The 13035-nt window shown below is 40.6% G+C and overlaps 1 protein-coding gene across 2 annotated transcripts in view; it reads right to left on the bottom strand.

The window, feature by feature from the left end:
- mcm3ap (minichromosome maintenance complex component 3 associated protein) overlaps window positions 1-13035 on the bottom strand; it is an 80260-nt gene that overhangs the window by 39328 nt on the left and 27897 nt on the right. For both annotated transcript variants that reach the window (XM_060827694.1, XM_060827695.1), the window contains 3 exons: window positions 7774-7934; window positions 3817-4052; window positions 2966-3013 (listed from right to left, as the gene is read on the bottom strand). In XM_060827694.1, the coding sequence (XP_060683677.1) occupies window positions 2966-3013; window positions 3817-4052; window positions 7774-7934 (445 nt within the window). The remainder of the gene's footprint in view (window positions 1-2965; window positions 3014-3816; window positions 4053-7773; window positions 7935-13035) is intronic.

Here is a 13035-nt window from a genome sequence, read left to right as displayed (position 1 = left end):
CCCCATGGTAGGCTCATTTAGAAAGTAAATAGAGATGGGATACAGGGAAATTTGGCTAACTGGATACAAGATATCATTGACCAGAAACACAATTGGATTCTCAACATAAATACTACAGCTTTAAGAACAGGGCAGAAGCTAGGAATTGCATGGGGAGTAACTCACTTAAAGTTCCCAGTGTCTGTCCACTATTCATAAGATACAGGTCCAGACTATGATGGAATGCTCTCTTGTTACATGGATAAGTGTGTCTCCAACATCACAATATGCTCAATAACAATCAAGAACAAGCAGTCTCCTTGATTTCCATTTTATTCACCACCTCCAACATTCACTCCAGCACTGATGGTCAGTAGCAGCTGTGTGTACACAGGTGCACTGCAGTCATTCACCAAGTCTCCTTTAGCAACTTTTTCAAAACTGCAAACTCTAACACTCAGAAGGGCAAGGGCAACCAATGCAATATGAACACCGCTAACTCCAAGGTGCACACCATCCTGACTCGGAACTAGATCATTCCTTTGCTCTCACTAGGTCAAAATCCCACAACTCACTTAGCAGCATTGTAATTGTACCTACACCCAAGGACAGCAGCAGTTCAAGACAACAGCCTCATCAGCACCTTCTCCAGGGCACTTTGCATGGGGAATCAGTTGCTGGTCGCGTCAGCATTGCCCACATCTCTTGAACAAAACTATAATTATGAAATACATCAAAGTTTCTTTGTAATTCAACATGTCCCAGCTTTTCAACATTTAAGAAAAGCTTTGCATTTCCGTTTTTCCTACCAAGAAAGGATAACCTCATAACTTCTCAATATTGTATTCCATTTATTAAACTTATACCCAGTCATTTAGCCTCTCTAAATCTTTTGGATGTAGGTTTGCTCGCTGAGCTGAAAGGTTCATTTCCAGACGTTTCATTACCTTACTAGCTAACATCGTCAGTGGACTTCATGGGAAGCAATGCTGAAACTTCCTGCTTTCTATTTATATGTTTGGGTTGGTGATGTCATTTCCTTTGGTGACGTTATTTCCTGTAGTGAAGTCACTTCTGGTTCCTTTTTTCAGGGGGTGGTAGATGGGCTCGAACTCGATGTGTTTGTTGATAAGAGTTCTGGTTGGATTGCCTTGCTTCTAGGAATTTTCATGTGTGTCTTTGTTTGGCTTGTCCTAGGATGGATGTATTGTCCTAGTCGAAGTGATGTCCCTCCTCCTCCGTATGTGAGGATACGAGTGAGAGAGGGTCATGTCTTTTTGTGGCCAGTTGGTGTTCATGTATCCTGGTGGCTAGTTTTCTGTCTGTTTGTCCAATATAGTGTTTGTTACAGTCCTTGCACAGTATTTTGTAAATGACGTTAGTTTTGCTCATTGAAAGATCCTATACAGACAATGAGTAAAACTGGGTGCTCCAGTTTCCTCCCATAATCCAAAGATGGGCAGGTTAGGTAAACTGGCCATGCTAAATTATCCATAGTCTTCAGGGATGGTGTAGGTTAGGTGCGTCAGTCAGGGGTAAATGTAGAGTGATAGGGTAGGGGAATGGGTCTGGGTGGGTTACTCTTTGGACGGTTGGTGTGGACTTGTTGGGCCAAATTGTCTGTTTCCACACTGTAGGGATTCTAATTCAATAATTATATTAAACTAAGTATTCTTCAAATGTTAGCCATTGCCATGTCTATCATCATACCTTCTTAGTTTCCCAATCCACCATTGTCAATTTACCCCAATACCATCAATTTCCTTTGTTTAGATTATCCTAGTTCCTAACCTAATATAAAATTTTATCATACTATGGTCCCCCTTACCTAAAGTGTCTTTTACAAGATTTTTTTTTGATCACTTCATTCTTGAGACATAGACATTGTTGGCTGGGCAGCATTTACTGCCCATCCCTACTTGCCCTTGAGAAAGCGAGCTGCTTTCTTGAATGGCTACAGTCATACTCACAACGCCCTTAGGGAGGAAATTGCAGAATTATTAATTAGCTATTTTATATTGAATTTTATGTAGCATTCTAGTGATGCACAGGCCAGATGCATCATTTCAGATTAGATTAGACTCCCTCCAGTGCGGAAACAGATCCTTCAGCCCAACAAGTCCACAATGACCCTCCGAAGAGTAACCCACCCAGACTCATGCACCTATCACTATGGCAAATTTGGCATGGCCAATTCACCTGACCTGCACATCTTTGTGTTTGGGGGAGGAAACTGGAGTACCCGGAGGAAACCCAGGCAGACACAGGGAGAATGTGCAAACTACACACACGCCAGAAGCTGGAATCAAACCCGGATCCATGGCACTGCGAGGCAGCAGTGCTAACCACTGAGCCACTGTGCTGCCCCATTTTATGTCAGATTTTACAAAGCAATGAAAGCTTAGCTAAAATCACATTAGGTTAGAGACAGAAAAAAATAAAAGGGGACTTCTAAAGAGAGTGCTTTGTATTTAAACTTATTGTGCATTTGAAGAATGTGAGAAAGCACACTAGCAGCTAGTGTAAAGCTACTCCTTGTTCATTTAAAGCTCCATATACAAATTAACTCTACCTGAGTAAAAAGACACTTACAACCTAGTGATTCCAGTTGAGAACAAAGCAATACTCGTGACTTAGTATGTTAGATCAAAATAATGATATTTCAATGGCTAGATGTTGGAATGGGTTATTCAGTAGTCTTTCACCTCAGTTCTGGGATACAGATACAGCGCAGATGGATGAAGTGCTTCCTCGATGGCAGGATAAAAGATATAATGTATGAAATACCCCACAGATATAGTGGGTAACATGAGTGTGAAGCTGAGGGACATCATTTGGTCAGTACAGAAAGAGCTTCGCACAGCACCTAGGATCGGCACAAGGCATTGCATTCTACTGCTCGTTAAAGATAAAACTTGCATTTCAAAATATCATAAGACCATGTTATTCACTGTCCAGAATTAATCAAGAGGATCTCATTACTTACACGAGGTAATAAGTGGAGTTTCAACTTTCTTTGCTGCTTCTTGACCACCTAAAAGTGTAAACAAAATTGACATTATATTGCTTAATGTTATATCTCCTGTCAAAAAGAACAAGGACTTTCAACAGCTTAAATTGTTTTTCTTTCTCACTGCAGCATTGGGTTCAGCTCAGATTGACAAAATGAAAAACTCCTGGTCTTTTCGCTGCTAGAATCTTACAAATGTGAACAGACAAACCATCTTGAACAAGGAGAAAGTGAAATGGAGCTCCCAATTTGCACTGTGCATAAGCTCTCAAACAGCATTAAAAGACATTATTTTTCTTCATGTCGGTCAAGAAATATCAAATCATATTACTGAGAAGAACAGCCCTGGTTCTTCCTTAAATTATGCGTTGTGGGATCTTTCACAAGGCAAATGGGATCTCACTTACAATCCAATTTGAAGGATTGTGGTCAAGGCATGCAAAATAGAAAAATGTGTCGGTACAGTGTCTGACACTTTCTACAGACATATTGCATGAATTTTGTACATTAGTTTATAATCTGCAGATAACCAGTGCTGCAGCTGACAGAATGCTTGAGAGCAGGTCCAGTGCTAAAACAAATCTCAAGAAGATCAAAATCAACCAGCAAGATTTTGAGCATTTTAATCCTACTTTTCCACTGCTCCTTTCAAATTTTTGGTCTGAATTTTGCTTGAATTGGAGAATGCTATACTCGAAAAACACAGTCAAGAACAGTTCACTGTTCAGTTTTGAGTCCTACCATCTGCATTAACTTCATGCAAAGACTTTACCTTGATCAAAGGAAATTAATCTGAAAAACCAGAATGAATTAATACGATAATTTACCTTCTTCACTCATGATTGGTTTCTGGCCAGCAATGTTTGACTCACGGCTCTCCCCAATATATCGCCCTTGAGTGTCAAAGCTCAAAACAGGGGTGTGTGGTGTAAATAATGGTAGAGGTCCTCCATTCACGACCTCCCCAATCAGTGTAGTCCGTTTCTGATCAATAAACAGGGACTTCTTGGGCAACAATGGATAATCTGGATCAGATAACGCTGATCGGTTCAACTCAACACATCTGCAACACATTTAATGTCATAACAATTTAATTGTGTTTTTTTTAATAAGTTAGTTCAACTTCACCCAATGATAAACCATTACCATACAACATGGTTTAGGCATGAAGAAACAAATTAAGTTGGGGTAAAAATGGTGAATTTAGTTGGTTGACTGCATGGCAGATACTGTATAACATGTATGTACAAAGGAACTTGGGGTGTACATGTCCTTGTACACCAGCCACTAAGCTAGCGTGCAGATGCAATTAGGAAAACAAATGAAACTTTGGTGTTCACTGAGAGGATTTCAGTAAAGGAGCAAGGAAGACTTGCTGCAGCTGTCCTGGACTTGGCTAAACCACACCAGCTGTAGTATTTGCAGTTTTTATCTCTGCACTGGAGGAAAAATACATTTGCCAGACAGGGAGTGCCGCAAATGTTCACCTGACTGATTCTTGTGATGGCAGATTTGCCATTGAGAATCATAGAATCCCTACAGTGTGGAACAGGTCCTATGGCCCAACAAGTGGGCGGCATGGTGGCACAGTGGTTAGCACTGTTGCCTCACAGCGCCCGAGACCCGGGTTCAATTCCCGACTCAGGCGACAGACTGTGTGGAGTTTGCACGTTCTCCCCGTGTCTGCTTGGGTTTCCTCCGGGTGCTCCGGTTTCCTCCCACAGTCCAAAGATGTGCGGGTCAGGTAAATTGGCCATGCTAAATTGCCCGTAGTGTTAGGTAAGGGGTATGGGTGGGTTGCGCTTCGGCGGGTCAATGTGGACTTGTTAGGCCGAAGGGCCTGTTTCCACACTGTAAATAATCTAATCTAAGTCCACACCAACCCTCCAAAGAGTAACCCACCCATTCCCATACCTCAATTATGCTACATTTACCCCTGATTAATGCTCCTAACCTGAACACAATGGGCAATTTAGCATGGCCAATTCACCTGACCTGCACATCTTTGGATTGTGGGAGGAAACTGGAGCACTTGGAGGAAACCACACAGACACAGGTAGAATGTGCAAACTCCACACAGACAGTCACCAAAGGCTGGAATCGGACCTGGGTCCCTGGTGCTGTGAGGCAGCAGTGCAAACACTGAGCCACCATGCCACCCATTGAGAGAATTGAATCGCCTGGGTTTGTACTCACTGGAGTTTGGAACAACAAGGGACAATCTCATTGAAACATCTCTAATAGTCAAAGTTAGACAGACTAGATTCAGAGATCTTGCATGGATGGAGTTGGGAGGAAGAGGGAGAAGAAGGGGTCATGGTCTAAGGATATGCAGTAGGCCATTTGAAAACTGAATGGAGATATTTCTACCTTCTACCTCAGAGGCTGCAGAAGCTAAGTCACTGAATATAATTAAGAAAGAAATAGATAAATTTGTAGAAGTTAAAAGTGTCAAGGATTTTGATGAAAGCACACTGAAATAGAGAATTAGCCATCATGATTTTGAATGGCACAGCGGGCTTGATGGGCTAAATATCATACTCATGCTATTATTTTGTACGTTTCTAAATGGTTAAGAATAGCATGAGTGGATATCTATTGAAAAAATACTGAAGAAGTCGTAAATCAGCAGCGGGAAACACTTGAAATGATGTTCAATAGGTGAGGAGATATAAACCCACTGAAAAGAATTACTGGCAATCAGTCGCGATGCGACATGGATAGAAAAGGGATAAATGAACAAAGGAGAAGATAACAAAATGAAATACAAAGAAAAGGAAAGACAAAGAGAAACATCTAAATTGAACGATGATGCAATATAAAAAGGAATAGTGAAAGCACGGTGGTTAGCACTGCTGCCTCACAGCGCCTGAGACCCGGGTTCGTTCTCCCTGTGTCTGCGTGGGTTTCCTCCGGATGCTCCGGTTTCCTCCCACAGTCCAAAGATGTGCGAGTCAGGTGAATTGGCTGTGCTAAATTGCCCGTAGTGTTAGGTAAGGGGTAAATGTAGGGGTATGGGTGGGTTGCGCTTCGGCGGGTCGGTGTGGACTTATTGGACTGTTTCCACACTGTAAGTAATCTAAGTAATCTAATCTATCTAGTTTTCAGGAACAATTAACATAAGGAAAATTAGGATATTTCACCAAGGAATACACACAAGTTTTCATGCATTTAAAAATATAAAAAGGGAATGTTACAAGACTGAAAAATGGCTGTGATTCTTGTATCCACAAACAGAGCTAGATCAAGCTCAACAAACTTCAAGCCAAACAGCTTAGTAATAGCGATAGAAAAATAAGGATTCCTAGCATACAGTCAAATCATAAAGAGCATGAAATTCCAGCTGTGGGAAAGTTTTCAGCCACTCTCACTAGCAGAATAGGTAATCGAATAGAAAGATAAGCCATAAACCAAATCTCCAGACTGGTGACTCCACAGAAGGTAAACCCCTGCACACTTCTCGTGTGACTGTGCCAAACTAATTGGAGCAGTTTGACCATGCTACAGCACAAATTCACAGGCCATACATCATTCCACATTTCCTTGCAAACGTTGCTCAAATGTTTCAAGAATTGTTAGCCTGCAAAAAAGTTAAAATTGCTGTCAATTGGAGACAAAGCAAATTGGACAACTATAGCAAGTTGGCAACCACCTTCAAAACAAAAAGTGGACATTGCAGGCAAACAGGAGATTCCATTTCATGTTTGTCAGCTTTCTGAAGCAAAAGGCAAAGATCTGGGAACAGTTCGACAAGCAGGCTTTCTCTGCAGAGGAAGAGGATAATGATATTGTCTTTTGTTAACATAGTGAATAAGGAATATGCATTCAAAGTTTCCTTTATTGTCACATGACTATGATCTGAAGTAGGTTTTCAAAAACAACTAAAGGAGTCGTCAAGTCAGGGCATTTTGTAAAAACAATTTGAGAAGAATAGATAGACAGAACAAATTTAAGTGTTCTAAACTTTCGTTAATGGCCAGGCAATAACCATCAGATTAATGCATTTAAAATGTTAATCAGAATTTTTTGTTCTATCTTCAAAAACTGACAATTCAGACATACTTGTCTCAACTTCTCAGATTTGTTCCATTTAAATTTTGGGAACACAGATGTTTTGAAGGACATCTCTCAGCACTTTCACTGCACTGATGGATGAGTTCCACATCAGAACACAACAACATATCCATATTCAAAGCGAGATTCAAATTTCAATTGAAAGGAATAAATGGCCTAAATATGAACATTGTCCGTTGGGCTTCACTCAATGGCCAGTGAAGGAGCTTGGGCAAACCTCCACTGCAAATTTAACAGACAGGATGGTGTAATTGAAATATTTAAAAGCAAAACGAATATTGTTAATGGACTAAAAATAGACAAAGGACACAAAGTGAGAAAGAAAAGAAGAAAGTAGGGGTAACAGCATGGTCCTCAATTTCATATTCAGTCAACAGGATAATGAATGCAAAGTATAAGGAAAGGGTGCTCCTAACATTTCTGTCAAGTTTATCTAGAACAATGGAGAATATCAAGGTTAGAAAAGCAAGACAGAGTGGAAAAGCTGGGCCTTATGGAATCAAGAACCATTCGGATGCTCATCTGATCTTAGTTTAACTTGACAGAACGGAGATTAACCTGAGCATTCAGCACGTTAGGGTAAAGGCGGGAAGCAACAAAGCGACAGTTGCTACACCTAGTATAGCTACAAAATAAGCCATGAGAACAAAGTCAAGTAAGGAGGATGGTTTAAAAACACTTTAAATACCCCAGATCCTTTTAACACTTACCCATCATTTAAACTTAGACCATAATCCCTGGTGAATTCTTCTGCCTCCTCACAATCTTTAAATAGCAACATTCGAACAAGAGTCTCTATTGGAAACATTGTAGATCGCTGAGAGCTGACTGTGAATGCAAAAGTCAAAGTCTTCAAAGCCTCACGACGTACCTGAATGAAACCAATAACAGAAACAATGCTTTCATCATAGCCTGCACTTGCCTGAGCCTGAGAGTTCACTAAGTCAGTGTGGGAGACAAGACAGATAGGTTTGTCATAAGCCAGCCAACAAGTGAAATCCACTGCATTGGGCATACTGCAAATCATCATATCGCACAGAAATAGACACTTCAGTCCATGCTGATCACAATCTCAAACTAAAGCAGTACCACCTACCGGAGCTTGGCCCATATCATATAATCCCTACAGCGTGAAAGCAGACCATTCAGCCCATTAAGTCCACATCAAACCTCCAAAAAGCATTCCATCCAGATCCACCTCCCTAACCTATCCCTGCAACCCTGCATTTTCCATGGCTAATAGTTTGCACATTTCTAGGAACTATGAGCAATCCACCTAACCTGCACATCTTTGATCTGTGGGAGGAAACCAGAGCACCAGAGGAAACCCACACAGACATGGGGAGAATGGGCAAACTCCACACAGATAGTCGCCCAAGGGTGGAATCAAACCCAGTTTCCTGGCACTGTGAGGCAAGAGAACTGGATACAACTCCAGAAGAGGCCTCACCAACATTCTGTACAACCTCAAAATGATGCCTCAATACCCATACTCAGAGAACTGAACTTTTAGAGCAGGTATGCTAAATGCCTTTTCAACCATCCTATCTACATGTGACGCAAACTTCAAAGAACGTACCTGAACCCCTACATCTGTTTTACAACACTATCCAAAACTCTACTTTTAATTGTATAAGTCCTGCACTTGTTTGTTTTACCAAAATGCAATACCTCACATATCCAAATTCAAACTATCTGCCACTCATGAGCTCATTGACCCAATTGGTCAATAGATTAGATTAGACTTACAGTGTGGAAACAGGCCCTTCGGCCCAACAAGTCCACACCGACCCGCCGAAGCGAAACCCACCCATACCCCTACATTTACCCCTTACCTAACACTACGGGCAATTTAGCATGGCCAATTCACCTGACCCGCACATCTTTGGACTGTGGGAGGAAACCGGAGCACCCGGAGGAAACCCACGCGGACACGGGGAGAACGTGCAAACTCCACACAGTCAGTCACCTGAGTCGGGAATTGAACCCGGGTCTCAGGTGCTGTGAGGCAGCAGTGCTAACCACTGTGCCACCGTGCTGCCCACATATTTCTCTGTAATGTCAGATATCCTTCTTCACTGTCCATATACCACCAGTTTTGGGCAAATTTACTAACCACGCCTCCTATAATATCCTCTAAAGCATTTATAAAAATGATAAACAAAACTAGACCCAGCACCAATCCCTGCAGAACACCACTCGTAATAGGCCTCCAATCCAAGAAACAACCCTCTACCACCACCTGTCTTCTGCCATTAAATCAATTCGGAGTCCCACATGATATAACTTGAATAATTAGTGTACCATACAGAACCCTGTCAAAGACTTATTAAAGTCCAAGTAAACAACGTCTACCACTCTGCCCGCATCAAGCTTCTTGGTTAAGTCTTTAAAAAAACTCAATCAAGTTTGTGAAACATTTTTCCATCGCACAAAACTATGTTGACTATCCCTAATCACTATGCTTGTTCAACTACATATAAATGCGATCTTCCAGAATCACCTTCAACAACTTACCCACCATCGAGGTCAGACTCACTGGTCTATAATTCGCAGGCCTCTCCTCACATCCCTTGTTAAATGAAGACACAACATTAGCCATTCTGCAGACATCTGACATCTCACCTTTAATTGTAGATGACTAATACTTCTGCAAGTGCCCCGCAATTTCCTCCCTAATTTCCCACAACATCCTGGGATACACTAGATCGGGTCCTTGAAAACTATCCATCTCCAAGACCTCCAGCACTTCCTTTTTTGTGACATGAACTGTTCTTAACATGTCAATATTTAATTTCAGAGTTCTCTACCGTCCATTTCTTTTTCCACAGTAAAAGCCAATGCCCAATATTAATTTAATATCTCTTCCATCTCCTGAGGTTCAACACAAAGACAATTCTTTGATCTTTAAAGTGTCCAACTGTCTCTCTTACTCAATGTATTTGTAGAATCTATGGATTACCCTTAATCTTATCTGCAAAAGTTATTCCATTCCCTCCTCTTTGCCTTCCTGATCTCCTACTTCAGAACGTCGATACATTCTTTATAGTGTTCAAGGGATTCATTTGAACAGTTGTCTACATCTAATATGATTCTTTATTCTTGACGAGAACCTCAATTGTCTTTATTCATCCACTGTTCCCTAATCCAACCAGCCTCACCTTTCACTCTAACATGAACATAACACTTATTAACCACACTTTCAAAAGCCTTCCACACAGCAGTCATCCCTTTACCTGCCAACTGTCTACTCTGATCAACTTATGAAAGTTTCTATTTCTTAACATTAAAATTTATCTTACTCCAATTAAAAGCTTTAATTTTTATGAAAGGCTTATTCTTTTCCATAACTACTTAAAACTAACAGAATTATGATCACTATACAGTACACAAAGTGCTCCCTGACTATCACTTCAGTCACTTGCCCTGTATTATTATCCAAGAGAAGATCAGGTTTTGCTCCTCCTCTAGTAAGAACATTGATTATTGATAAAGAAAATGTTCTTGAACACATTTAAATAAATTCTTCACCATCCAAACCTTTAATATTATAATGCATGATGAAAAGACCAAAGGTATTGTCACTGAAGTTACCAATCACACAAAAATAGATGAGAGGACATAGAGGACAAAAAGATAAGAGTTGAAAAGTCTTATGTTGGAAAAGCACAGCCGGTCAGTCAGCATCAGAGGAGCATATTGAGCATGAACTCTTCATCAGGAATGAAGAATCATCAGGAATCGTCATTCCTGATGAAGAACTCATGCCTGATAAGGCAACTGTCCTGCTCCTCAGATGCTGCCAAACCAGCTGTGTTTTTCCAGCACCAGACTTTTCGACTGTGCTCCAGCATCCGCAGTCCTCACATTTTCCTACAAAAAGATATGGACAGATTAAGTGAGTGGGCAAAGATGTGGCAACTGAAGCACAATGAGTAAAATGCGAAATATCTGTTGCAACAGAAAAAAGTCAAAACAAAAGATGGTGAGAAACTGCTAAACTCAGATGCATTGAATTTGGGTGACTTTGTGTCCGAATCATGTAAGGTTCTTATGCAAGTACAACAAGCAATTAGGAAAGAATGATATAGTTTATTGCAAGATGTGAACTGAATACAAGTAGGAACATTATGCTTCACTTAGACAGGGCACTGGTGAAACTCAATCTATAGTAAAATGAGCAGTATTTAAGGACAGCACAAATGCAATAAAAGCAGTTCAGAAAAGATTTTCCTAGAATGACAGAGTTGCCTTATGAAGAAAGGATGGACAGGCTAAGCTTGTACTTGTTCCAGTTTAGGGGAGTAAAAGGCATCTTGATTAAAACAAAAGATCCTGATAGGTCTGGACAGGGTGCATTTGGAGAGGATGTCTTCTCTAGAACAAGGAGTCAATGTTTCAAAAGAAAGGATGACCCATTTAAGACAGATAGGGAGAAAACGTATTTCTCAGCAGATGAAATGTCTTTTGGAGTCTCATCTTTTAATAACAGGGGAAACAGATTCATTAAACATTTTTATGGCAGGCGTACTTGTTTTTTTGGCAAGCAAGGAAGGTTATCAGTGATTCTGTGGGTAGACAGGAATTTGAAGTAATTAGTATTCTTTATCTTGGTTTTGTACAGATTGAAGGTACTTTTCCAGCTTTTGCATCCAATACCAGCACCAAGCACTCTCAAATCAGAAGCTCCCCACAAAGGAAAACAACAATTCAAGATTGTAGCGTCAGTACAATCAGTTCTGCTATAACATGGTAGTTCCGTTCTCTTGCAATCCTGTATTATAAGAAAATTGCATAAAAGCAGCACCATTCAAACTAATGGGGCCGGAATCATGTTATAACCAATAGACACTTCAAAATTTGGTGCTTTAGAAACTGTCCCCAATTTGTCAATCATGTCACAACGAATTGCATTAATAAAAACACGCATGACAGCAGAACGATCTGTATGTAGCGCTGTACATACAAAGTAAATGAATTAAGAGGCAGGATCCAATTTGAAAATGAACTAAAGCTAAAGGAAATCCAAGTCAGCTTGGGTCATGAAAAATCACCTAATGTTACATAAACTAAGATTTGGTGAAGAAAGCAAACAGGATCTTAAGGATCAATTTACTACACCTGAAGACTACTTTGTTTTAAAGATAAAAATCACAACATCAGGTCATAGTCCAACAGATTCATCTGGAGGCACCAGCTTTCGTAACACTGCTTCATCAAAAGATGCCACTTTTTGTGTAGAATGTACACGAGCCAATCTCATCACTTGAAGATTTACGAAGAGCGAGTCCCAATCAGAGTTACACGAATAGATTGATATTCGTTTGGATGTATATCAAGGCTGCCGGAAACCTTATTTACCTTCGGTCCTCAGCCAGCAGAAGATGGGGCAAACAGCAGTTTTATATAATTCTGGACTGGAACTTAGATTTAAAAATCTGAATAAATAAGGTCATAACTAGCGCACTAGTTGAAAATTCAGGACAGATTCAAGTGTAATGGCATTATTCTGCAGTCAAGTAACTGTGCTAATGTAGCAGTCAAATGGACGTAATGCAGAAGCTGCAGTGGTTACTGTGTGAAGCAGAAAGAAAAGAATACAAACACTTTAATTGCAGGAAAGGACTTACGGAAAAACCTTGAAAAGGTTTGGTTAAACCAATAGATGATGTTCCATTTTCCAGGTAAATTGTTTATCAAAAGACAACAGAACTTTCACAGAAAGGTAATCATAGTCACAGAGGTTTACAGCATGGAGACAGACCCATCGGTCCAACTCTTCCATGCCGACCAGGTACCCCAACCCAATCTAGTCTCACCTGCCAGCACCCGGCCCATGTCCCTCTAAACCCTTCCTATTCATATACCCATCCAGATGCCTCTTAAATGTTGCAATTGTACCAGCCTCCACCACTTCCTCTGGCAGCTCAATCCATATACGTACCACCCTCTATGTGAAAAAGTTGCCCCTT

The sequence above is a fragment of the Hemiscyllium ocellatum genome, chromosome 7 (assembly GCF_020745735.1).
Source record: "Hemiscyllium ocellatum isolate sHemOce1 chromosome 7, sHemOce1.pat.X.cur, whole genome shotgun sequence".
Classification (NCBI taxonomy): Eukaryota; Metazoa; Chordata; class Chondrichthyes; order Orectolobiformes; family Hemiscylliidae; genus Hemiscyllium; species Hemiscyllium ocellatum.
This window is presented reverse-complemented; position numbering and strand designations above follow the sequence as displayed.